The 27,338-nt window shown below is 55.8% G+C and overlaps 2 protein-coding genes across 4 annotated transcripts in view; one reads left to right on the forward strand and one right to left on the reverse strand.

The window, feature by feature from the left end:
• The window catches only part of NR6A1 (nuclear receptor subfamily 6 group A member 1), a 72,703-nt gene extending 59,322 nt beyond the window's left edge, over positions 1-13,381 (reverse strand). For 2 of the 3 annotated variants that reach the window (XM_074555976.1, XM_074555978.1), the window contains exons 1-2: positions 12,544-13,381; positions 1,157-1,216 (exon numbers count right to left, since the gene is read on the reverse strand). In XM_074555976.1, the coding sequence (XP_074412077.1) occupies positions 1,157-1,216; positions 12,544-13,369 (886 nt within the window). In that variant the 5' untranslated portion in view covers positions 13,370-13,381. The remainder of the gene's footprint in view (positions 1-1,156; positions 1,217-12,543) is intronic. The other variant, XM_074555977.1, reaches the window with a different exon arrangement.
• On the forward strand, positions 13,251-22,061 carry OLFML2A (olfactomedin like 2A). The gene is made up of 8 exons (XM_074555980.1): positions 13,251-13,433; positions 17,677-17,940; positions 18,067-18,174; positions 18,282-18,467; positions 18,750-19,008; positions 19,404-19,625; positions 19,793-19,978; positions 20,188-22,061. The coding sequence occupies exons 1-8, from the start codon at positions 13,368-13,370 to the stop codon at positions 20,787-20,789; spliced, it is 1,893 nt and encodes a 630-aa protein (XP_074412081.1). The 5' UTR covers positions 13,251-13,367; the 3' UTR covers positions 20,790-22,061.
• Positions 22,062-27,338: the final 5,277 nt, after the last annotated feature.

Raw genomic sequence — 27,338 nt, forward strand, 5'->3', positions numbered from 1 at the left:
TTATGTTTTAATACCTGTCAATGCACAAGAGTAAATATGAGCTATATCAGGCCACAAAGGTTCAACAGAGTATTAGCCAATATATCATCATGAACCGTACATGTCTCTAGATGACAAATTATTCTACATATGCATGTGAAATTACCTGTTTCCATATAAAAGTGATAAACTGCATGAAAACGTAGCTAGATACCAACAAAGATGTGTTTTATTAATCACCAGGCAAATAACTGCACACATGTTCAGAGCTCAGAGCCTGCCATGCATGCACTCCACAGGGCTGCTCTCACTATAAAGGAAGGAACCAGATTCTCACTCCCGTCACACAGGAACCACAGTTCTCCAATAAAAGTCAGTGCAAGTCCACCAGCACAAAGGCACGTGGAAAGGACCATGTCCTGGCTCTGGGAGGCTTTTAGCAGTTGTGAACATCTGAGCAGTACTTTGAAATGAGCTGCCAGTTCAAAGTCTGCCACATTTGACAAATCCGCAGAGTTCCCACACAATGAGATGAAAAGTTGCTCTCAATGAGGGGCTCTCAGCCCTGTGAAGGACACGGTTTCCCAGTCCCACCAGTCTGACAAGGGCCTGTTGCCATCTAGTGGATTCCCACCGACTGCTCCCTCCGCACAGCAAATGCCACTAGATGGAGTGTTAAGAAGGAATTCTGAATTCCTCCTTTTTTAGGTGTCCAGCAGCTCAGGTTTTCAAAGTCTCCAAAAAGTTACAGGCCCAGAATTACCCTGAAATTGAGGAGGATTGCACCAACTGCTCTCAGTTTTGTGAGAAATGTCAGGCTATAGATTTTCAAGTGTTAGAATGAAACACTACAGAAAAAGACTCCCATGTCAACATAATTTACATCACCTCAGGGGTTTCTATCACTCATGCAGGCATCTCCTTCACCGAGATATCTCTGGTGGCAACAGGTCTTACACAGCCTGTATTCTGCTGGAGTAAATAGTGATGTACAGACCTGGTCTGTGCTACTTTAGTGAGAAATACCTCATCAGCTCTCAGCTATGGGAATCCCCATTTCCATAAATAAGCATCAGCTGTAAAACTTCTCCACCATGGAGTATCAATTCACGTCTCTGGGTTACCTCAGAATGAGAAATTCTACCCCGTCCCACATGGCAAGAAAAGGGGTACTTACTGCCCACGGAGTTCACAGGGAGGACAGGAGAGGAGGAACTCATCTGCTCCACATCTGCAGCTAATGGGAAAGTGAAAATGAGAAAGATGTGATGTGCATGTTACTGAGAAGGTTTTACTTTGAAAACTTTCATTTACACTGAAATTGAATACGCATGTCTTCAGTCACCCGAGGAAGCTGCTTTGAGGAGCAGGTAATTTCAACAGCATCTGCCTCCCCCTCTCAAGTTATTCCTGCCATACACATTATCTGTAGATCTACTTTTCTCAGCAGTCATATTAGTAATTTATAACTTGTGATGGTTTGAGAATATCAATTCAGAGCAACTTCCAGCACAAAGAAAGTCTAAATTACACCAGGTTTAAACTATATGCAGAGCATTACTGTGGAATGAAAGGACATGATGATCTCCCATCTGTGGCCAGTGAACCTTCAAAAGATTCCTGATCAGAAGAGAGATCCTCTTCCAAAGGCTGGCAAGCTGCTGGAATTTGATCTGGAGCAGCATCAGAAACAAGTGTCTTTAAGCACAAGACACTCCAAAGCTTTATTTTCTAGCAGCTGAAAGAAGAAACAGAACTTCCTGCCTGCGTCTGCCAGTGAAAACCCTCAAAGTCAGAACGTGATCAAAAACAAATGCCAGACTGCCCTCTGTGTTTTGGAAAGCATCCACCTCTCCAGGACTCAAACCAGGAGAAAACCATCTTGCACTAACAGGGTCGGTTTTAACCCAAGATTAGGCAAAGCCAAGATGCATTCTTTGGGCTTGATCTCTCCCAAAGACCACAGCCCCTCTCAGCACATCACCACCAACACCCCAGCCAAGCAGCTCAGTCTCCATCTCTGTGATTTTGGTGCTGGTAGGTCCCACATAATTATACATTCTGTAACTCTTGTTTAGCTCCAGACCCAATAAATGCACACCACAAGTTTGCATTCCTAACCACAGAACACAGCCCCAGAAGCACAAGCCCAGCCCACGCCAGGCTTTGCTGCCAGCCCAAATCCTGCCTTTCACATTCTTGCAATTCCCATTTCTGGGGCAGCAGGCAGTTCCCTGAGGACCACTGTTTACACTGCAAGTGCAAAGTTCTGCTCTAATTAGGCAAACCACAAACAAAAGTAAACACTTCAGCAGACCATTTTTCCAGAACGTGAGAGCAGACACTGCACCACACTGACTAAATCCTGCTGCCACACTTCCATAGCACCCAGAGCCTCCTTGGTGTAGCTACTCAAAGCAGCAGCTTTGGTTCATCATGTTAAACACCAGCCATAGCTGAGAACAGCAACAAACACAATTACAGATTTATTCAGCAATGCCCTGGCTTGTTCCTGGCCTACTCCCCACTGGATTACCAAGGCATTTACTCCTAGAACACCTACACATGAATTTATCATCTTGCCTGGCTCCTGCAGCAGAGCTCAGAAAGCTGCATGCGACGTGCTGGCTGCAGACCTCCCAACAGCCTCTGCATTACACTGCACAGTCTCTGATGTGCTCAGAGAAGAAAAATTATTTTGCATCTTCCTATTTTCCACCTTAACACTACAGTCTCCCTAATTTAGGAACTAGCTAGCCACATACTGTACATATTTTGTAAATTTAAAAAAAAATTTCTTCATATGTAGTACATCCATTTCAGGTTCCTGGAGAGAGTTTTGTCCCTTGCCTGTTGAAAGCTACACATGCTCTCACACACATCCAAGTTAAGACAAGCAGTCAGGCTGAAGTCACTGTGCCTCTTTGGGGAGTGGTGCAGAGCGAGCCCTGAGCACGGGGCTTTAGCAGGTAAGGGAGGGCAGCAGCCAGCAGATGGTCCCTGCTGCTCTGGCACAGGGGTCACTGCCCAGCCCTGGCCAGATGGCACAGGGCAGGCACCGAGAGCTGCTGCGAGGGCAGAGGCACTCAGGGCAGGAAGCCACACCTGCCAGCATCTGCAGTGCTTCATCAGGTGTCACCCAGAGAGCAACTCAGTCATGCATGTGCCTTCTGAAGAGAGGTTTCTGAGTGGGAAGTGTCTAGAGAGAGGCAGCACACATTCTCCAAGTCCTAAAATTTTAGATTGTTCACTGTGGTACCACGTTACAGGCTGCAAACAACAAAGTGTAACTATTTCCCAGCCATACTTGGAAATTCTGTGTTTTACTGACTGTTTGCAGTACGTTCACCATGCTCACCACACCCAGCTGCTCAAATCTGGGGTCACAATCCCCTCAATACCCTGTGCTGCTGGGAACCCAGCAATCCCACAGCCCCTGCAGGAACATGGCACAGCTGTGCCATCCAAGGCAGCGACACATCAGCATTTCTGGGCTTGTGCTACTACTGGCAGGTGGTATTTACAACATATTAATCTCAAAAAATCACACTTGGATTTTATTCTAAGTACACAGAAGCACAACTGCTTATTCTACACCTGGCCTTGAATAGCTGGATTTAAAAATTTCTCTCTGTGTAAAAACACAGTTGTTTATGAAACATGGCAAAGCTGGTTTGCTCTCTTTACCTATAATCCCCCACCCTTTCCTCCAGCCCTTTTTATCTTCACAATTATATGTAATCCATTAAATTCCTAAAAACAATTCATCCAAGGGAGAGGAGATATGGACTAACGACCAGGCTAAGATTCAGGAAAGTGGATTGCTCTAAAAGAGGAAAAGGACAGAAGTCTGCTCAGCTCTGAAGAGCTGATGCTGCCAATACAAGTATTTACCTCCTGACCTCTCTGCCCACTCAGTGAACAGTGCCAATTGTTTTCCTGTGTTACACACTGTTTACAAGCCCTGAGTGGTATGAAAGGAATTAATAATTCAGCTCATGAAGCTGATGACCTTTATTGGGGTACCCCTCTTTGCTGAGCAGGAATCAGAGCAAAAAGCTCCCTTGAAACCACAGGGTTTCTTTTTAAGTGTTTTTCACTTTACAGCCTAATTTTCCACCACAACATAAATCAGTTATTTCTCCTGTTTTAACCAACAGTGCTACCTATTCTTAACCCCTCGATTTCTAACTTCCCTTGTATCAAGCCAGGCCCTGTTCTTTGGCTTTTCCAATGGTCTGGTAAACACACTGGAGAGCTTTGCAGGATCAGGAACATTTGGGAAAACCAGCAAAAAGAGATGATGCCATTTTGAACTTCTCTTGACCTTTGCCTGCCCTTGTCCCTGTCCATGCTAATTGAAGGAGTATATGGGCTACTCCTAGAAATGAACTTAGCCTGAGCCTGGACTCAGCACTGGACTCTGAGGATGAGCTGTGGTGCCCCCTCCCCAGCATGGAGGAGCTCAGGGGGTGGCACGGGTGGGTGGCACGGGTGGGTGGCACGGGTGGGTGGCACGGGTGGGTGGCACGGGTGGGTGGCACGGGTGGGTGGCATGGGGCGGGCGGCAGTGACACCCAAGGACAGTCACAGCTTAATGGCCACCAATTAATGCTTGAACTCAACAAAAGAGCCCAGGTTTGCACCCAAACTGCCTGCTAGGATGACATGGGAGACTGCATCAGAAGCCTGCCTAAGCTAAGGTTAATGACAGAATTACTCTCTCCTCATGCATGGATCCAGCCATCCCATCACAGAAGGAATGAGGTTGCTCAGGCAGGATCTCTCCCCTTGGCAAACTCACAGTGAATGTTCCCAGCTACCTTCTGTCCTTCAAGTGCCTGGAGAAGCCTTTTGGGAGGATTTGCTCCATACCCTTCCCACTGAGGGCTGAGACAAGGCTGAGCAGCCTGCAGTTCCCCAGAGCAGCTACTACTCAGCAGAGCTGAGCTGAAGGTGATTCATTATCCCTTATCAGCTCAATTTTACTATACAGAGACATTCCTCCCCTTTCCCCTACATTGGCTAGAGCTTGTCTCACCTCAGCACTGAGAACACACACTGTTTGCAGAGAGGAGTGGGAAATAAGGTCATCTCCTGATAAATATTTTTACTTATTTTCATTTACATGGAAAACAATCCCAGTTCCTGCTTACCAACAAAACTGAAAGGAAACCTACACAGCCATGCATCTTCCATGTACCTGCACTGTATTCCTCAATGAAGTCTCTACAAACATTGTTATTTTCAATGCCTGTTTACATTCCAGTAAAATTCTGTCAGCATGCTATCTGATTTATTGATGCCATCAAAAGTCACAGGATTCCTGACGTGCCTCCTGAGGCACAACAATCAAAGCAGAAAGGAGATGCATCTTGCTGTGCTATCAGCATTACCACATGCCTTATGGGCTGGGTTTGCAGAGCCTCTGGGATTTCTGGGACAGGGCACAGTGCTCTTTGGAAAGCTGCTGGGAGGTTCAGCAGGCTCTGCTCCTGGAAGATGGGGTGCTGTGCAGGGAGTACCCCCAGCCAGATCGTGGTAACAGCGGACTCAGGGCAGCTCTCAGCCAGCTCACTCCTCTAAAGGGACTCATACACATTTGGCATCTTATTTCAGACTTTTAGACTACCAAAGGGGAAAACACAGTCAAGCACCAACGCTTTTTAGAAAAATTACAGTGATGAAGAAAAAAGCCTGTCCTAAAAGGTGATCATGTCTCTGTTTCACACCCAGCGCCTCTCAGCACCCCAGCCCACAAGCACACTGCCTTTGTCCCTGGGCAGGAGATTTTTGCATCTTCTCTACCTGGAGGACGTTTTGGTTTATTAGGGTATTGCCCACCAGGCAGCCCAGCCTACTCCAATATTGAAAGATCAATTGCATAATCAGTCTGTAAATCTGGGGAAATTCTTTATTGACTTTTTGATAGCTGATAAAGTGTTGGCCAACATAAGGAATACCACTTCAGCAAAATCCATCTAGAGTTCACTAGAATTACCTACATTAAAAAACCAGAACTGACTGATATTATACAAGAGATGCTATTTTTTGAGGCGTTAACATCAATGCAGATTAATACTGATCTCCTGATAAATAACAGCATGTGATGATATACAGAACGTGGCAGAAATCATGTTGCAGATTGGGCAGCATTCCAAAAGGGAAGTGCACTGGGATGGAAGCACCCCTTTACCTGGACACCTGAACAGAGATGGGTGTGGCTCTCATCTTTGTGAGGCCACCTGGACGTGGCTGTGGCTGCATTAATGCCCAGTCCTTGAGAGTGCAGGGTTCCCTCCCATCATTGACTCCAGCATCCTGCCCATGCAGTGCAGAGATCAGAGCCCTGAGCACTCCCATCACTGATTCCAGCATCCTGCTTGTGCAATGCAGAGATCATAGCCCCCAAAACTCCCCTCTCACCCATCCCTGACTCCAGCATCCTGCCCATGCAGTGCAGCACTCAGAGCCCAATCAGTGCAGCAATCAGAGCCCCCAAAACTCCCCTCTCACCAATCACTGACTCCAGCATCACTGACTCTCACCCATCCCTGACTCCAGCCTCCAGCATCCTGCCCATGCAGTGCAGAGATCAGAGCCCCCAGCACTCCCCTCTCACCCATCCCTGACTCCAGCATCCTGCCCATGCAGTGCAGCACTCAGAGCCCAATCAGTGCAGAGATCAGAGCCCCCAAAACTCCCCTCACACCCATCCCTGACTCCAGCATCACTGACTTTCACCCATCCCTGACTCCAGCCTCCAGCATCCCTGCCCATGCAGTGCAGAGATCAGAACCCCCAGCACTCCCATCCCTGACTCCAGCATCCTGCCCATGCAGTGCAGCACTCAGAGCCCCCAGCAGCAGCAGCAGCAGCTGCATCCCGGGTTTGGCTGCACTGAAAGGCTCACACGGAGCATTTGGCCTCCCAGGGACAGGGATTACCAACGGGCAAGAATCCAATTTCCCTTGATTCCTTCTCCCCACCTACCTCTGTGCCACTGTCTCCCATGTTTGCAAACCGCATTAGCTCCTGCTGCTTGCCATTCCAGAAACGCTTCCCTTTCTCCTTGGGGCTCATGCCAGCCACATCTGCCTGTTGCTGTAATCTCATTTTGCACGATGCCACATCTCTTAGTAGCTTTTCATTGTGGTAACACATCTAAGCATCTTAGAAAGCACACAGAAACTGTCTGACAGACAGAAAAACGCTGTTCAGAATAGAAACATCCTTCCTGACATTTGGATATTTGTCTCCACTTGTACTAGAAAATTACCTTCAATGCAGAAAAATATCTGCATTTTCAAAGAGAAGGCTCCTAATCTTTTCAATGAGAAATTAATTTTGATTGAATTTAGTAGACACTGCTGGTCTGAAGAACAATCTGAATTGTAATTGACTTTTAATCTAACTTAATTAATACAGCAGTTCATGTTTTGTTGATTTCCATGAAAATTTTGTCTTTGTTAAAATCCATGTTGGAAGACATGATTACAAGTTTTACAATTTTAAAATAATTGTTACATACATTGCTACAGGGAATCTGTTTGTGTTCTTCCTTTTGGTGCTCCACAGATGGTGGTGTTCTGCTTGGGCAGAGCAAAATTTTAAAATTCTGATCTTCTAGATAAAAACATGCTTCTGCTGGACCTGCCACTTCAGAACACGGAGGTTTGGGAACAGGAAACAAACCCTTCACCTACCAGCTACAGAAAAAAGGTAAATTTAAAAAAATCTAAGGAGAAAACAACTCAGCATTACTGAAAACAAAACCTGGGGCAGTGATGCAGCACAGCCCGTGGTGTGCACAGATTGCCTCTTACAAAAGCTGGGTGTAAGTTACCACTTGTGAGTAAGGAGCAACACAGCCCCTTCCCTCTGTCCCCATGAAGGGACATTTCTGGCAGGGCCAGCAATCCCTGTTTCCCACATCGTGTGATTGATTGCTCTCTCCCCTTAGAAGAGTTGATTGGTTTCCTGGTGCCAGGAAAATGATTGATGAATATTTCAGGCCATGGGCCTCTCTTCCTGCTGGGTGTCCTTTTCACATGTCTCCAATGGGCCTGGGGATTTTTTTCAAGACTAGGAAGTGTCATTTTTATGGATATCATCCTGTGATAGGGACAGCTCACTGAGCAGAGCCCTTATGTAAATCCAAGTGAAATACTAAAGGTCAGCTCAAGTGTTAAGGTGAGGGACCCAGCTGGCAGTGCCAGGTAAGCAGGAAAACAGAACTGGGCAAAGAAAACATCACAAAGCAGCAGCAAACAGGAGGCACTGAGCAGGCACTCCCTGAGCCTGGCACAGCAGCAAACTGGTACCCAGCACTGGCACCTCTCCTCAGCTCCCTTCAGTTCTGCACCACCAGAGCACAGAAAATGTGCAGGTAAGAACAGCCCTGCTTGTGACCCACAGAAAGGGCATTTCCTCAGCACTGCTGATAAAACAGGCAGGGGATGGAGAGCCTCCTGGCAAAAGCACTCACAAGACATCTGAAACAACATACTTAGGGATAATTCCTTGTAAGTATTGCCAAACAACATAAAGCTACAGCTGTGAGACTGAATGAAGAGATTTTTGGAGGACAAGCTGGTGTTTGGCAGAACTTTCAGAGACTCGGAGTTCTTTTACAAATTTTTACTACAACCACGACAGCCATCATTCAATCCCTTGGATTGAGGAGCTGAGGGCTCTGCAGCAATTCCCACAGGTAAACTCCCACCCTGGGCTGCTGGGCAGCAGCTAATCAGAATAAACCCTGCATGGCCAGGAGCCTGTGCTCATGCACAGCCCAGGGAGCCCCTGCAGGCACTGCACCCACATCTCCTGCAGGAACGGCTGCAGAGCCTCTGTCCAACAGGAGAAATGTCCGAGGGACATCTCAGTCCAGATCAGGTTCCCACAAAATCTACTGAAGGCTTCCCCTCAAGTTTCAGCTGGGAGGTATTTTCAGACAAGGACATCACAGCAATTTGCAGTCAGTCTGGCATTGTTTAAAAAAAAAAAAAAAAAGAAAAAAAAAAGCTTAAAAAATGAATCACACTGAGCAGACATTTCCCTAAGTTTAAATTTCCCCACCTCTACAAGCCCACAGCTGGGATGATTGGGCAATGGAAGGTGGCCATGTAACTTGTGCTCTCTGAAGGACGCAGGTCCACCCTGGGTAAATGAAACCTCCTTATCAAAGTGCTGGGAGAACTCAGATACCCCAGGCTTATACTGCTCCCAAGATAAGTTATGGGCAATCATTTACCAATAAAGAACTTCACTGAAGCCAGCCTCTCCGTGGAGTATTTCCTCTTTCTAACAAAACCTGTACAGAACCATTTTTATCAACACAAAAAATCTGAAAGTCTTCTAATTATGTAATTAGAAGTGTAATAATTAAGACCAAAGCTAAAGCTCGAAGGGTCCCCTTGTCCCCCAACTTCCCTTTCTCAATTAACTCTGCACAGTGATAACCACTTTGGCTTAAAGGCTAAAAAAGGACAGGATCAAAAGGCTGGTTTAATACAGCTGGAGGGAAAGAATGCATTTCAGCTCCCCAGCAGCCATCTGATGAAACCCTGGGCCAATTCCCTATGTAAATGACTTAATTAGAATTACCAGATTACACTGCTGAAGGCTTTATTTAAATAGGCAGTTTATCAACAGGATAAACTGTGCTCCCATTCTCACAGAATCCTGGTGTAAATGCATCTGTTCAAAGCTCTACTACGTAGAAGTTGAACAGTAATTCAATAAACCACTGGCACATTTTCCCCACCAAAAAAAAGAAATCCCACAAAGGACTTGCCAGAGGCAGGACAGAAAGACAGCTATTGCTTCCCAACAGCCAAGAATTAGTCTCCCAGATGGGAAAGTTCCCTCATTTTCTATAATTCAATATCTTTAAATTGTTTTATAGCAAAGCAGGGAAAAAAAATCTTGTTGCTGCAGTGTCACATCACACACTGCATCTGCTCAACATACAGCACTAGTCCTGCTCAGCACAAAAAGGCATGCATAAACCCATTTTCCTGATTAATGATCTACAGAAGCCATCAATACCAAATTCCAACTTTATACCAAGAGGTATTTTTCCATCTTTACCATCAAATCAAACAAAGGAGTTAAGCTGTTCCTAAATTACAAGTCTTTCACTTCCCACCACAGAACTGAGAAAATAATGCATAGGGTTCTGAACTATTATTATTTACAAAAGCAAGAGACATCCACATTCAACAAGCCAACACTGAGCTGAAATAACACCGTAGCTTCTTGTTTATTCAGAGACATTTGACTTCAGCAGCATTGCCATTCGACAACTCCATTTGTTTTTCTTCCTAAATCTTCAAAGAAATGTTTATAGCAAGTAAACTAAGACCCAACTATATCAATGAAATAGTCTTTGTTAAGCAAAGGCTTATCTCATCAGATGCAAAGCAACCAAGCATAAAGAACCACTAAAAATGTCAGTGTGTGCCAGTAAAGTTTGGGAATGCTGTGGAAAAGGGAAGGGATGCAGGCAAAGGGACTTTTCTTTGAAAACCTTACATTCTTTGTGCTCTGACAACTTTCCTCTCTTCTCTGGTATGAAGTTTATCCAGATCAGTAATCTGCCCATCTGAAACTCTGATAGTTTTACGGGAACACAAAATTCAAGTTTTCTGTTTAGTTCCTGATAAATCTGTCTTCCAAGACCACAGTACACAACAAAGTGTCCAATGCTACCTTAATTCCAGCTAATCTTTTGTGTCCCTATTTTAGCTAAGACATTAAATAATTAAAACGATGTAAAAGCCATCATGTCTCACAGAGGAAAAAGATGCCAACTGAAGCTATAGCAAGACTGATCTTAAATGGGACCCTGTTGTGAAATAATTGCTACTACTGCAGGAAAAATGAATGCCTTAATGAAATTGCTTTTAAAAAAACCTGGTTTTATGCGTTGCTATTGATTTGTTCAATGACAAAATACGTTTCTTACATGGAAGAGGAAGTACTCAAATTGGCAAGTGAAAACCATCATCTTATATTCTAAGAACGTCAAGTGTCCCCTCCAATAATGAGGCTGCAATTGCCTGTAACTGCTGAAATAAAAGTACACCCTGCATTTCAAAGTTATCCTGAGGCTTCTCTCACTGAAGCGCCAATAAACTTGCAGCAGTTTACTCTGGGTTAACACAGAAGCCACGTGCACAGCTTAAGTTCATTAATGATTTTAACATTAACATTTTAACACCAAGAATACAATCTGACTTTTATACCTCTGTCCTCCTACAATTTCCACTGGTTTTGTTAAGATGCTGTTCCTCAAAGTATCAAAAGCACTATGAATCTTTCTTAAGAAAATGAAATATTCAGAGCCTTCGTTTGCCATTATCATTTGCAGGTATTTTATAAAACCATGAATTAACAACCCAATCTTTCCTGCTCCTCCCCCAGAGGCTTTAGAAAGACTGAAGGTCAAGCAATGTCTCAACACCGCGGCAGTATTTCACATTTTTGAAGGCAAAGTAGTAAAAGGTTGTTACATCACCCATTCAAAAGACTAACCACAGCCACAGGTACATCTGTCACAAGAAACAGCTACGCAAAAAACTCTTACAACTAATCTGATTAATCAAAAGAGATTTCTCTCAAAATCCCACATCTCTGGGAAAAATAGCAAATGTGGACAAGGCATTAATATTGTTGTGCTCTTAGGGACACTAAAGCAACAGACACTTCACAAATTAAATCAGAAAGTTCAAAAAGTATTAAAGCTATATTAAAGCATTAAGAGTGTTATTAGAGTGTTATTAAAGTATCTAAGAGTATTAAGTGTCTTTCATCCAATTGGACATCTAATTAAGCGAGGAGGAATAAAGCGCTTCCAGGGACAACTCCACGTTACACATCGGGGCGCTTACAGCAATGCCCATTTCTGCCCTTCCCACACCGCCTATCTTTCGGTACCGCCCGTATCTCGAAAACCGAGGATGCTGCTGATAAAAAGCCTCTTTTGTCTGAGCAAACCCTTTGTAGAGAACCCGAGTACCTTAAGATGGTAAAATGCAATTGTAAACCATAAAAATTGGCAGGGACATTCAAGTGCAGATGCGGCATCTGCATACGGGAAGTGTAAAAGGGTCCCAAATGGTGCCCATAAACCCGGGCAGGGACCGGCTCCGGGGCTGAGCCGAGACACCCGCGGGGCACCGGGAGCAGCCGCGGGGCACGGCCGGGACGCGGCGCCGGTACCGGGACAGCCCCGGCGCGCCCGGCCCGAGCCGGCAGCGGCCCCGCTCCGCCGCACGCTCCCCGCGGGCCCTGGAGCAGCGGGGCAAAGGCGATTCCTGCCGGGCGGGCGAGATCCGCGGGGCACGCCGGCCCGGCCCCGGGCACCGCTGCGGGCGGCGACCCCCGCGTGTCCCCGAGCGGGTCCCGGCCCCGGCCCGGGCACCGGGCAGGGCGGGCACGGCCCTTTGTTGCGCCCCGCGGTCGCGGAAAGTTGCGGGCCCGCATCGGGCAGGCGGAGCCCCCCGGTACCGCCGGCCCCGAACCCCGGCCCGCCCGGACCCCTCGCTCTGCACTCACCGCTGCGGGGCGGCCCCTTGCTGGCGGCGCGGGGCTCCGGCAGCTCCGCGGGCGGCTCCAGCTCCATGGCGGCGCCGGGGCCGCGCCGGGCCGGGCCGGGCCGGGGCTCGGCGGTCTCAGCGGCCCCGGCGGCCGCGCTGCCCCATGGCCGCTCGGGCGCTGCTGACAGCCAGGGCCGCGCCGCGCTCGGCCGGGCCGGCCGCGCCCCGCCCCCCCGGGGCACCACGGGAGCCGTAGTCCGAGCGCCGCCCGCGGGGAGCCGGGCCCGGCCCCGACGGCCGCGCCCCCGGCCCGCCCCGAGCCCCCGCCCCGCCCCGCCCCGCGGGCTGCCCCGGGCCGGTGCACCGGGAGCGGCGGGGCGCCAGGGGGCACCAGGCGGCCGGGCCCCGAGCGCTGCCCGCGGCGCCGGGAGAGGGGAACCGGGCACCGGGCACGGGGCACCGCGAGAGGGGCGAAACCGGGCACGGGGCATAGCCCGGGGAAAGCGCACAGCCCGGCGGGGGTCCGGGCCGCCTGCCCGGGGACACCGCCTCCCGCTCGGAGGGGGGGACCGGCCAGCCCGGGGAGGGACGGGCAGCCCCGCACGGGGCACCGGCAGCCCCGGTGCGGCGGCAGCCCCGGGGCGGGCACGGCCAGCTCCACCCGGGGGAACGCGCCGCCCCCGCGCCGCTGCTGGGGCCGGTGCCGCCGGCGGGACGGGGCGGGGCGGGACGGGACGGACGGGCGGACGGGACGGGCGGCTCCTCCCCGCCGCCGGGACGGGACGGGCCGGGCCGGGCCGGGCGGAGCGGCGCTCGGTGCGGGCGGTCACCGCCGCTCTCGCCATGCGGGCGCTGCTGCTCCCCGCGCTCCTGCTCCCGGCGCTGGCCGCGGTGCGCGGCGCCGCTACGGTAAGGACGGGCCGGACCGGCAGCGACTGGGGTCGGGACCGGGATCGCGATCGTGGCCGGGAGAGGTCACGGCGGGGGTCGGAGCGGGCAGGGGCAGCCCCGTCGCTGCGGGGCCGGCCCGGTGTCCCCGGCGGTCGCTGCTCTCTGTGCCCGGGCGGAGCGGCGGGGGCGCGGCCGGACACGGGCGGCGGGCGGGGGTCCCGGGAGGGGTCCCGGTTCGGGTGCCGGTGCTCCCAGCGGGCGGGGGTTCGGCGCAGGCAGTGACCCGCGCTGCGGGCGCGTTCAGCGGCTGGAAGGTGCCCAAGCCCTGGCGCTGCGGTGATGGGCGCTGCAATGAGCGACTCCGTGCCAGAGAGAGCAGCCCAGACAAGCCTTCCCCGCGGGGATGGGGAGCGGGAGCGGCACCGGCAGCGGGGGGAACCCGCCTCCCCCGTGCCTCAGGAGCCCTCGGTTCCAGCTGGAAGACGTCTCCCACGGGGTCAGTGGCCGTAGCGGGGCCGGGACACCGGGACCCAGCCCAGAGCAATGGTGGTGGGAGCATCTACTGCTAGGATCACCCAGTGTTAAGACGACAGGATTTTCCAAGACATTTGGTGGGAAACGGCGCTAACGCAGCTGTTGTCGGGCAGCACTTAGCTTGGAACAGATATCCAAAGCCTGGAATGCCCTGTTGCTGGGGTTCCCGGCGGGGTGCCAGGGGTGATGCTGGCAGGACTCGGCGATCCACGCGGTGCCGTCTCCCTGCCCGCAGGTGCTGCCTGCTGTGCTCAGAGGCGTTTTCCCGATGAGATCGCATCGGCGGGCATGCGTGTGCCACACAAACGCTTGGCACGGCTGTGTCCCCATGACTGACACGGGACGCCCAAGCAGCGCCAGCGCCGGGGCCTGGCCCCCGTCAGCCACGGCCCAGCCCTGCCAGCCCCGTTCTGCCTCAGCTGCAGGACGTGTTTGACACCTTGTGCCAAGCCTGGGAGGAGGAGGAAGAGGAGGGTGACATGGTTTCCCTCCCGTGACGGGGACATGCCTCCCGGCAGCTGTGCCAGAGGCGTGCTGTGCCACAGCTTATCAACACAGCGTGTTTTCCTCCGAGACGAGTCCTCTGGCAGCAGCCAAAGGACAGCTTTAAAGCTGGCCAAGGGTCACTGTCAAAGGTCCCGCTTTCTCCAAATAATGTCACAAACTCTGTGCTCACATGGATGCTCTTGCAAGAGGTCCCGGAAACAGGGAAAATTACCCAGCTCATAAAACTCGCAGTGAGGAAACCCTCAGCAAAGTGCAGGGACACTTTCCCACAGCAGCCATGGGTGTGCAGCCCCGGGGACAGGGACCCGCTGGGAGGAGAGGCTGCAGCAGCCTGGGCTGGAGTCTGCGGCGAGTGGGGGACCCAGGGAAGGAATCAGCAGAGCCCTGCAGGGCTGCATCAGCCCCATCGCGGGTTTCTTGGGGAGCTCACAGATTCCCACCTGCAGAAAGCAGAGCAGCACGGGCTGCCCTCTGCACCCACATCCCCAACCACCTGTGTGCTGCTGGGAGAGGGTCTGTGGTGCCCTGGCGTGGGCTGTCCCTGCAGAGCCGGGCACAGCCGGGCACGGGCTCACAGAGGGCACCGGCCGAGGTACCGCGGACCCTCACAGAGGCTCCCCGCGTGGGAGCCTGGTTTTAATACTTCCTTGCTTATGGGCTTTTCTGTATAAATAGAGCATGCAGTTCCTGTTTAGGGAAGCTGGCAGACGGCGCAGCGAGGTTTAGCGTTACGGCCCCGCTGAAGGTGGGCGGCGGCCCGGGCTCGGTGCTGACACCCGCAGCGCGTTTGCCCCCGCGGCACGGACGCGGCCGGAGCCGGGCGGGTCTCGGGGAAGGGGCCGGTCCTTCGTGCCCTGGAGAGGTTCTGTGCCTCGGACACCTCCCCGCTGTCAGTGTCACAGGAGGGGATGCACAGCCAGGGTCCCCTGCTCCCGCAGAACGAGCTTCCTGCAGCGCTGCCCTGCAGAAGGCGCTGGGAGCAGGGGGGTCACAGCCGGTGGGGTCACAGCTGTGCCCGGCTGGGATGGGCTCCAGCAGCAGCGGCGCCTTCACCGGGGGCTGCTGCTCTGGAACGGGGGAGCCCAGCTCGGACCTGAGGCGGGCCTGCAGTGGGGAGCATCTCCCAGGGATTCCCGCGGGGATGTGAGCTCGGCGGGCAGCACACGGATGGACACTGTCCCCGAGCACAGCCCAGCTCCGGGCGCTGCTGGGTGTGTGGCCGGGCTGGGAGCCGTCCTGCCTGTTTGCACAAGCGCCAGTGGCCGTGGGGGAGGTCAGGGGCCCCGGGGACTTGCGAGGTGGTGTTTGGGGAGGGGTCCCTGCCCCGCTCCCTGCTGAGAGCTTGATTAGATTCTGCTCAATTTACAGCCCTTTGGCGTCCTGGTGTTCCCTTCAGCCAGCAGGACCTGGTTTCCCTTTGAACGAAAGAGGGTTTTTTGAAATGCAAAATGTGTGAGGGTTTGCAGCCCTTCAGAAAGGGGGGGAAGCCCCTGGCCCCTGTGGGCTGTGGGGAGCCGGGGTCCGTGCCCAGCTCAGGGAGCCCCGGTGCCGCAGCACAGCCGGAGGATCCATCCCTGTCCGGCCCTGGGCGCTGCCTTGGGGCAGGACATGGAGCCCGCGGGCCTCTGCCCTTTCCCACGCCGCTCTGTGCTCCGCTGCGGTCCGGGGAGGACCGGGAGCCAGAGCTCAGCTCGTTTCCCAGCTCTGCCACCGTTCTGTTTCCCAGGATGAGTCAGAGTCCCTGTGGGCAGAGCCCTCTCCCTGCGGGGTCACCGCTCTGCCTCTCCCCGCTCTCCCACCCTCCGGGGTGCTCGGAGCAGGCACATCCCCACCCGTGGGACAACCAGAGCTGCCTGGCCACGCTCCTGCCAGCCCTGGGGTCCCCGCAGGTGCACGGCCGGTGGCAGGGGCTGGGAGGGACTCAGCTCCCCTGTTCCTGAGCACAGCGGGAGAAATGAGCTAAACCGGCCGAAAAGCACCCTGGGCTCTGCGGCGTGAATCAGGGCCATGTGTGGAAACAAGGGAGTCCTTGAGCCTGTGCCTCGGGCCATCGCGGCAGACTGAGGGGCCGAGCTCACCCCGAGGTGGCTGCGTGTCACCACAGACAAGGGACCCTGTGTGGGCTCCGAGCCGCCGTGGGGGCACAGGGACACTGCTGGGTGTTCTTGCCACCATCCCTGCTCACACAGGCACTGCTGGGTGTCCTTGCCACCATCCCTGCTCTCTGAGGCACTGCTGGGTGTTCTTGCACCATCCCTGCTCACACAGACACTGCTGGGTGTTCTTGCCACCATCCCTGCTCACACAGGCACTGCTGGGTGTTCTTGCACCATCCCTGCTCACACAGACACTGCTGGGTGTTCTTACACCATCCCTGCTCTCTGAGGCACTGCTGGGTGTTCTTGCACCATCCCTACTCACACAGACAGTGCTGGGTGTTCTTGCCACCATCCCTGCTCACACAGGCACTGCTGGGTGTTCTTGCACCATCCCTGCTCTCTGAGGCACTGCTGGGTGTTCTTGCACCATCCCTGCTCACACAGACACTGCTGGGTGTTCTTGCCACCATCCCTGCTCACACAGGCACTGCTGGGTGTTCTTGCACCATCCCTGCTCTCTGAGGCACTGCTGGGTGTTCTTGCACCATCCCTACTCACACAGACAGTGCTGGGTGTTCTTGCCACCATCCCTGCTCACACAGGCACTGCTGGGTGTTCTTGCACCATCCCTGCTCACACAGGCACTGCTGGGTGTTCTTGCCACCATCCCTGCTCACACAGGCACTGCTGGGTGTTCTTGCACCATCCCTGCTCTCTGAGGCACTGCTGGGTGTTCTTGCCACCATCCCTGCTCAAACAGGCACTGCTGGGTGTTCTTGCACCATCCCTGCTCTCTGAGGCACTGCTGGGTGTTCTTGCACCATCCCTGCTCACTGAGGTCTTGCTGGAGGCTGGGAAGCAGCCAGGGAAATGAGACTGAAGTACCTGGGCCACAAAGCACTGCAGGGATGAGCAGGTCCCTGGGCTTTGTCACTGCCAGCCCGGCTGCAGAGCGGTGGGACAGGGTGCTCTGGCCTAGGCAGTGCCTCTCTCCTTTGGGCACAGCCAGGGGCACAGGGAGATCTGTGGGCAAGCACAGTGAGGGGTTGGCTGTGTTGGTGTGCTGGGGCTGGCTCTGCAGGACACCTGGGTGGGCACCGGGCTCATGGCATGTCCCGCAGGCTCTGGGGGACGTGGACCAGGTCCGGATGACGTCCGAGGGCTCCGACTGCCGCTGCAAGTGCATCCTGCGGCCGCTGAGCAGGGACGCCTGCAGCCGCGTCCGGAGCGGCAGCGCGCGCGTGGAGGATTTCTACACCGTGGAGACGGTGAGCTCGGGGGCTGACTGCCGGTGCTCCTGCACCGCGCCGCCCTCCTCGCTCAACCCCTGCGAGAACGAGTGGAAGATGGAGAAGCTGAAGAAGCAGGCCCCCGAGCTCTTCAAGGTATCTGTGCTGTGGTGGGACTGGGGCCAGGCCCCCTCCCGATGCTGTGCCATCATTCCCGTGCCCGTGCCCCGTGCCCTGTGCCCCAGCCCTTACCCCAGGCCCCATCCCTGTGTCCCCCTGCAGCTGCAGGCCATGGTGGACCTGCTGGAGGGAACGCTGTACAGCATGGACCTGATGAAGGTGCACTCCTACATCAGCAAGGTGGTGGCGCAGATGAACACGCTGGAGGAGGTGAGCGAGCTCCAGCAGCCCCATGCCCGCAGTGCTCCCCCTTGCACAGCTCAGGAGCTCTGTGAGCCCCTGAGTGGGGCTCCAGCCTCTCCTCTCCTCTCCTGCAGACCATCAAGACCAACCTGAGCAGGGAGAACGACTTCATGAAGGAGAGCGTCCAGCACCTCACTGACCAGATGAAACGCTACGAGAACTACTCTGACATCATGATCAGCATCAAGAAGGAGATCTCCAACCTGGGCTACCAGCTGCTGCAGAAGGACGCGGCTGCCATCCCCGAGAGCAAGGCACAGGTACCCCGAGGCAGAGGTGCCCCAAGGCACAGGAACCCCAAGGCAGAGGTGCCCCAAGGCAGAGGTGCCCCGAGGCACAGGTACCCCAAGGCACAGGTACCCCGGGGCCCAGCCCCATGCAGGCACAGCGGGTGCTGCCAGGCAAGGCCAGGCTCCCCCAGACTTGGGGAGGATCCTTGGGGTAACCCTGGGCTGGTGCCTGTGCCCTTTGCCTGGCACAGACGTGGCAGAGAAGAGGAGGGCATGGGAGGGCAGGGGGTCTGACCAGGCTGTGCCCCCCAGGACACGACAGGGGGCCGGGAGAAGGAGGCAGGACGGTACCCCAGCCCCCGCAAGGCCCTGGGGGACAGGGCAGCCCCCCGAGCGCCCAAGGAGAAGCCGCTGAAGCCCGAAAAGCCCAAAAAGGAGAACACCAAGGCCAAGGCGGGGTCACAGCCCACGGCCAAGCCCAAGCCCCTGGCGCAGCAGCAGACTGTGGTCCGGGGCATCACCTACTACAAGGTCGGGCAGGGAGCGGCGGAGGGTCCGGCCGGGAGCCGCGGTGAGTCTGGGCAGGGCAGGGATGGGGGCTGGGAGGGCACCCCTCACCGAGGGGGGGCCAGGGCCTGACCCTGCAACCGCACTGACCCCCGGCCCCGCAACCGCACTGACCCCCGGCCCCGCAAACACACTGACCCCCGGCCCCGCAAATGCACTGACCCCCGGCCCCGCAAATGCACTGACCCCCGGCCCTGCACACGCACTGACCCCCGGCCCCGCAAATGCACTGACCCCCGGCCCTGCAAACACACTGACCCCCGGCCCCACAAATGCACTGACCCCCAACCCTGCAAACACACTGACCCCCGGCCCCGCAAACACACTGACCCCCAGCCCTGCAAACGCACTGACCCCCGGCCCCACAAACGCACTGACCCCCGGCTCGTCCCCCCACAGAGAGCCCTGTGAGAGGGGCGGCCGTGCCAGAGCAGCAGGAGGACAGGGCCCCCTCGCCCGCCCCAGCCGAGGGCACCCCGGCCCGGGCTGTTGCACAGACGGAGAGCCCCGTGCCCGGCAGCACGGCCGTGCCCAGCACCGCCCCGGTGCCCCGCAGCACCGCCCGCAGCGCCCCCGGGCAGGGCACCGACAGCACCGGGGACCCCGAGACGCCCAACAGAGGTGGGTGACAGGGGCGGCTGGCAGGGGGCACCCAGCCTGGAGGGCACCCAGCCCCGCAGTCCCGGTGCCCTGCCAACCTAAGCCAGCAGGAATCTGCCGCAGGGACGGAGCAGGGGTCGGGTGCCAGGGCAGGGGTAAGCCTTCCTCTTCCTCCCCCTCGCACCCAGTGAAGGAGGCAGAGTGCGAAGGCACCATCGAGGCCGTGCAGCCCCCCAGGGAGCACCACAGCTACGGGCGCAACGAGGGGGCCTGGATGAAGGACCCGGCAGCCAAGGATGACCGCATCTACGTCACCAACTACTACTATGGCAACAGCCTGGTGGAGTTCAGGAGCCTCGACAGCTTCAAGCAGGGTGAGGGGCGAGCGGGCACAGGGGCCCTGGCTGCCCCTAGGTGGGTGACACCAGCTGTGCTGGGCCCTGGGGCGGTGGGCAGCTGAGGGGAGCACCCAGAGGGCAACAAGGGTGACACAAGGCCCCTTCTGCTGCCGGCATGCTCTGGCCGTCGTGCATGGGACCCCTGGGCTGTGGAGGGTCCCAACACCTCTCCCACCCACCCACAGGCCGCTGGAGCAACCTCTACAAGCTGCCCTACAACTGGATTGGCACGGGGCACGTGGTGTACAGGGGGGCCTTCTACTACAACCGAGCCTTCACCAAGAACATCATCAAGTACGACCTGAAGGAGCGCTACGTGGCGGGCTGGGCGCAGCTCCACGATGTGGTGTACGAGGACACCACGCCCTGGAAGTGGAGGGGCCACTCGGACATCGACTTCGCCGTGGATGAGAGCGGGCTCTGGGTCATCTACCCCTCGGTGGACTATGACTACTCCCAGCAGGAGGTGATCGTCCTCAGCCGGCTGGACCCCGTGGACCTCTCGGTGCGCAAGGAAACCACCTGGAAGACGGGGCTGAAGCGCAACACCTACGGGAACTGCTTCATCATCTGTGGCATCCTCTATGCTGTGGACACCTACAGCCAGAAGGAAGGGCAGATCTCCTATGCCTTCGACACGCACACGGACACGGAGGCAGAGCTCCGGCTGCCCTTCCTCAACCACTACTCCTTCACCACGCAGGTCGACTACAACCCCAAGGAAAAGGTGCTCTATGCCTGGGACAACGGCCATCAGATGACCTACGGGCTCAGCTTCGTGGTCTGAGTGCCCGGGCGGGTCCCTCTGCACTCCTGCACCCACCCTGCCTGGGGCACCCTGACGCAGCCTGGCCCTGGCACCCCCACTCCAGCCAGGGCTGTGGCAAGAGCCCGGCTTCCCCCTCAAAAGCTTCCCCATCTGCTCTGGCCACCACCTGCCCCGTGCCCACCGTGCTGCAGGGCATGGGGAGCCCGTCAGAGCAGCCCCCAGCAGCAGACACCCACCCCTGTGACAACGTGGCCCCGGGGCCGTGGCAGCTCGGCCAGCCTCGCCTTCCCGGGGACACGGAGGAGCCCAGCCCCGCATGGCTCTGCCGCTGCTGGCACCGCCCGCCCGCCCTGCAGCAGCGCCCCGAGCGCCTCCTGCGCTGCCCCCAGCCCGGGCACCGCGTGTGCCCTCCAGCGCTGCCAGCTGTGCCAGGGCCGGGACAGCCCCGCGGGCCCCCCACTGCCCGGCGCCCGGAACAGGTGCCAGTCGCTATTTTAGGAAGTGTGGTTAAGATGCCTTTGCTTTTGCTGATCATGAGTTTGTTATTTAAATGCATTCACTGGAGCTGCGCAAGTCCCCTTTGGCAGCAGGCAGGGAGGAGCCTGCCTGGGGTGTCCTGCCTGCACAGAAACGCGCACACCTGCCCTCTCACCTGCCCTCATTACACCTGCCCTCTCACCTGCTCTCTCACCTGCCCTTACACCTGCCCTCTCACCTGCCATCACACCTGCCCTCTCACCTGCTCTCACCTGTCCTCATTACACCTGCCCTCTCACCTGCCCTCTCACCTGCCCACACCCTTGCTCTCACCTGCCCTCTCACCTGCCATTACACCTGCCCTCTCACCTGCTCTCTCACCTGCCCTCTCACCTGCCCGCACCCAGCACTGGCCAGGGCACCCTCGGGCCTCTCACTCAGTGTGAGGCAGAGCGAGGGGCTGTGGCGCTTGGCTTGGTTTTGGTCATTTTAGACATGAGCAGTACTAAAACATAACAGATGTGAGAACGGGCTGCGTGTGTTCTCTTTTGTCCTGGAGCTGGGCAGGGTGGGTGCTCACCGTCCCTATCCCTCCCTGTCCCTGCCCCTGCCCTGCCCCGAGCCCCCACGCTGGCCAGGCACTGTCCCCTCTCTCGGCCGTGGGTTTTCGCCACCAAAAAGGAGCCGGCCGACTTTTCCCCCCGACTGGTCCCTGCCAGGCTTTTATCTAGCGATCCCCAGCAAATCCCTGTACAAACAATACGGATTTCTGACATTTTTTTGTGGTAAAGTAAACTCCCAGCACATCTCTAATTCCAGGGCTTTGTTGTTCTTCCGCAGGGGCTGCCGCGGCTCCGCGCTGTGCTGGGCTGGGCTGCGGACACCCCTCTGCTCCCCTCGCTCAGAAAACACGGGAGGGGAGGAGTGGAACCCGCACGGTCAGAGCTCTCGTTGTGTTCGGGCTGCGGTGGGGAGCTCCAGCCCCGGCAGCTCTTTGTGAGCCGATCCTTGCTCTGGCACGGGCCCCAGGCTGGTCCTGGTCCCAGCTCAGCGCAGGACACGCCGGGCTGGGGAGGACAGGGGTCCCCAAGTGGGGATGTGTGGGTGGGGGCAGGATGGGCTCCCGCTGCGACAGGAGCTGCTGACTTCCAGACATTCCTCCTGTGCGTGGCCGGCACCACCTCGGCTCATAACGTGATTAAAAGATTAAAATCTCTCAGTTCAGCAGCAAGCAGCAAATGAAGCTTGAGACAGGGATGCTGGGGGGCTGTGGTGCTCGAAGCCCCCGTGACAGCGATGTGGCGCCTGGGGAAGGGCAGCTGAGGCCATCTGGGCAGGTGGCTCTGGTGCCCAAAATCTCCTCCTGTGCTCGGTGCAGCCGGGCAGCGAGCCCTGATCCCCCCGCCCCGTCTCAGTTACTGGCCGGGCTGGTTTGTTTGTGGTGGTTTTGCCTCCTTGCTGGCGTCCTGCTCTCCCCACGGTGCCAGCCCAGTGCTGAGCTGAGCCGGGGCTGGCCAGTCTTTGGGTGGGCAGGATGTGCAGTGGGCAGGTGCCATTCTGGCCATGGTTGCAGTCTGTTGGCACCACTGAGGGTGCACCAAAACTTCAGTGCTTCTTCCACCCCAGAAGCTGCCTCTGCCTGGATCACCCGCAGCTCAGCTGTCTGGGCACTGCCAGGCTCCAGGACCAGGGGCTTGGCAGAGGGCTCTGCCTGGCACATGGTGCCCAGCCACACCAGTAGCCCCCAGGTCATCCCCGGGGAGCAGAAGGCTCAGTGCCAGCCCCACAGCCCTCTTGCTGTGCCTGCACCCATTCGTGCCCATGCTGGGACATGTTTGGTGGGAGAACATCGGTGCCACCAGGGCCTCTGGTCAGTCTCCAGGAGCTGCGGGAGGTGCAGGGACGCGGTGTGACATGGGGACACAGGTGCCAAGGCTGACGACCCCGAGCAGCTGTGGGAAGGGCTGGGCAGCGGGTGGTGGCCGGAGGGAAGGGAGGGGAGCCACGGCCTTGGCGGTGCCGCCACTGACTCACTCACCAGTGGAAACAGAAACCTTTCCCAGGCTTGCAGCACCAGCTCCACAGCACCCACCTTGCCATGGCAGCCCCTGGGGCTGGCAGGGTGCACCTGCACACACCCCTTCCCTGGCACGGCATGGCATGGCATGGCATGGCATGGCATGGCATGGCATGGCATGGCATGGCATGGCACAGAGCAGGGGCTCTCGTGGCCGGGCTCTGCTCAGCCTGCTGCAGGGGCTGTCTCCATCTCCCTAGGGATGCTCAGCCGGGCTGGCTGGGAGCCAGGAGCCCCAGAAGGCAGCAGCCCCCAGCCCTGAGCGCCCCCAGGCCGGCGGGAGCTGTGTCTGTGTGCACACACTGCCCGCATTCATGGAGCAGTGGGACCAGGGCAGCGTGGGGCCAGTCCTCCCCCTGAGTGGCCAACAAAACGGGCATTCAGGCATTCAGGGCCAGCGCAGGCGGGCGGCTGCCCCGGGCAGACCCAGGCCATCTGTGAGGCCAGCGGGACACGGCATTTTCCTGCCAGGCCTCACAGCCCGGGGTCTGTGGTCCCAGCTGCCCCAGACACGCTGCTCGCACGCAGCAACACAGGGCCAGCTCCCCCAGCACGCTGTGCCGGGCATGGCACACCGAGGGCACTGGAGTGGGCATGGCACACCAAGGGCACCAGAGTGGGCATGGCACACCAAGGGCTCTGGGGTGGGCACAGCACACCAAGGGCTCTGGGGCGGGCATAGCACACCAAGGGCTCTGGGGTGGGCACAGCACACCAAGGGCTCCAGGGTGGGCATGGCACACCCAGGGTACCAGGGCGGGCACAGGTGGTCACTCCCAAGCTCCCTGCCCACAAAGCCCTTGTCTTGTCCCTCTGTGTCCCACTGTGTGCAGAAACCAGGGCCAGCCCAGTGGCAGCGCTCGGGGCAGCAGCCAAGGACTGTCCTGGAGGAGGAAGGCGACAGAAGCAGTGACAGGAGCAATGCCAGGAGCGTTAGGAGACCTGGGATTGTCCATTGCAGCAAGCACCAGCCAAGGGAGGTGGGTCCTAGGCTTTCCTCAGCAATATTTGGTTTACAGTTGGACTCGATCTTGAGGGTGTTTTCCATCCTAAAGGACAGTGATGATACAGCTCACATCTGCCTCTGCCCCCGTGCAGCCCCTCCTCCCCAGCCCCCAGATGCAGAATGGGGTCCAGGAGTGGGTGCTGCCAGCTCCCACGGACACCATCCGCTCCGGGCCGGTCCTGCTGTGCTGGGCAGAAACATCTGGTCCTGCTGGAGGCGTTCCAGGGCACAGGGCCAGGGCTCCCTCTGCAGCAGCACCAGCCCTGGGCCGTGCCCTGCAGCCAGCCAGCAGCTGCTCCTCCGTCCTCGTCCCCACCCGGGAAATTATTTATTTGTTGAAAAACCTCTTTTCCCAGGAAACCTCTGCAGTGCTGAGGGACATCTTCAGTTACAGGGAGCAAATAAACAGTTTGAGTTTCTGAGGCTCGGCAAACACCGGTGTTAACCCAGGGCTGGCGTGGGCAGGTGGGGGGTCAGCGCTGCAGCATGGCGGGGTCCCACACCGACCCCAGAGCCTGCAGGGACACCGGGGACAGGGGACACACGGCCTGCAGGGACACAGGGGACACATGGCCTGCAGGGACACAGGGGACACATGGCCTGCAGGTGTCGCAATCTTAGCTGCAGCTTTGTTCTTCCCTCTCTGCTGGGGCTCTTCTCCTTTCTCTGCAGCACAGTCCTTCCTATCTTCTCAGGGGCTCCTCCTGGGCTCTCGACCCACCCCTATTTATCTCAGTTACCTTCACAAGCCACAGCTGCTGCCCAACTAAGGACCCTGCAGCTGCAGCTCGTTTAGAGTAACTTAGAACCACATAGGTCTTACAATACAACATATATTCAGGCCCCCACATTTCCCCCCTTTTCTTTTAACAATTACACAATAACAATATACATACAGTTCCAGCTCTCAGGCTGTCACAGCTCTCGGCTGTCTTATCTTCTATAGTCCCAGCTCTCTGGCTGATACTCCAAAGTCCCAGCTCTCAGGCTGATATTCCAAAGTCCCAGCTCTCAGGCTGTCCAGGGGATTCCATACCTCATCACACGGGGTCACCAATTGTCGCAATCTTTGCTGCAGCGTTAGGCCCCCACATTTCCCCCCTTTTCTTTTAACAATTATAGAATTACAATACACATACAGTTCCAGCTCTCAGGCTGCCACAGCTCTCAGCTGTCTTAGATACAACCATAGAATATATACATATCCCTATACAGTCCCAGCTCTCAGGCTGCCACAGCTCTCGGCTGTCCGGGGGATTCCATACCTTCTTTCAATGTTTGGTTGTGTTTTCTTCATCACGTCGGGGTCACCAGTTGTTGTAATCTTTGCTGCAGCGTTGTTCTCATCTCTCTCTGCTGGGGCTCTTCTCCTTTCTCTGCAGCACAGTCCTTTCTATCTTCTCAGGGGCTCCTCCTGGGCTCTTGACCCACCCCTATTTATCTCAGTTACCTTCACAAGCCACAGCTGCTGCCCAACTAAGGACCCTGCAGCTGCAGCTCGTTTAGAGTAACTTAGAACCACATAGGTCTTACAATACAACATATATTCAGGCTGCCACAGCTCTCAGCTGTCTTAGATACAACCATAGAATATATACATATCCCTATACAGTCCCAGCTCTCAGGCTGCCACAGCTCTCGGCTGTATTTAAATGTTCCAAGGCTCTTTTCTTTAAAGGCCATATTCTTCCAGCTTTCTGCTGCTACAGCACCTTAATTCAAAGGCCATATTATATTCTACAGTCCCAGCTCTCAGGCTGCCACAGCTCTCGGCTGTCCGGGGGATTCCATACCTTCTTTCAATGTTTGGTTGTGTTTTCTTCATCACGTCGGGGTCACCAGTTGTTGCAATCTTCGCTGCAATGTTGTGTTGTAATCTTCGCTGCAGCATTGTTCTTCCCTCTCTGCTGGGGCTCTTCTCCTTTCTCTGCAGCACAGTCCTTTCTATCTTCTCAGGGGCTCCTCCTGGGCTCTTGACCCACCCCTATTTATCTCAGCTACCTTCACGAGCTACAGCTGCTGCCCAACTAAGGACCCTGCAGCTGCAGCTCGTTTAGAGTAACTTGGAACCACACTGGTATTACAATACAACATATATTCAGGCCCCCACATTTCCCCTTTTTCTTTTAACAATTATACGATTACAATACACATACAGTTCCAGCTCTCAGGCTGCCACAGCTCTCAGCTGTCCTATCTTCTACCACTTCTTGTTGTTACATTTCTAGTGTCCCAGCTCTCTGGCTGATATTCTAAAGTCCCAGCTCTCAGGCTGCCACAGCTCTCGGCTGTCCGGGGGATTCCATACCTTCTCTCTCTCGATGTTTGGCTGCACGTTCGTCTTCACACAGGGCCACCAGTTGTTGTAATCTTTGCTGCAGTCCCAGCTCTCAGGCTCTTCTCCTTTCTCTGCAGCACAGTTCTCAGGGGCTCCTCTTGGGCTCTCGACCCACCCCTATTTATCTCAGTTACCCTCACAAGCCACAGCTGTTGCCCAACTAAGGACCCTGCAGCTGCAGCTCGTTTGGAGTAACTTAGAACCACATAGGTCTTACAATACAACATATATTCAGGCCCCCACATTTCCCCCCTTTTCTTTTAACAATTACACAATAACAATATACATACAGTTCCAGCTCTCAGGCTGCCTCTTGTATAGTCCCAGCTCTCTGGCTGCCATACACGTAAAGTCCCAGCTCTCAGGCTGATATTCCAAAGTCCCAGCTCTCAGGCTGCCACAGCTCTCGGCTGTCCGGGGGATTCCATGCCTTCTCTACACAGTTCCAGCTCTCAGGCTGATATTCCAAAGTCCCAGCTCTCTGGCTGCCATACACGTAAAGTCCCAGCTCTCAGGCTGTCACAGCTCTTGGCTGTCCGGGGGATTCCATACCTTCTCTCTCTCTCTGTTTGGCTGCATGTTCGTCTTCACACGGGGTCACCAGTTGATGTAATCTTTGCTCTCTGGCTGCCATACACGTAAAGTCCCAGCTCTCAGGCTGTCACAGCT

This window comes from Zonotrichia albicollis, chromosome 21 (genome assembly GCF_047830755.1).
Source record: "Zonotrichia albicollis isolate bZonAlb1 chromosome 21, bZonAlb1.hap1, whole genome shotgun sequence".
NCBI classification, from domain to species: Eukaryota; Metazoa; Chordata; class Aves; order Passeriformes; family Passerellidae; genus Zonotrichia; species Zonotrichia albicollis.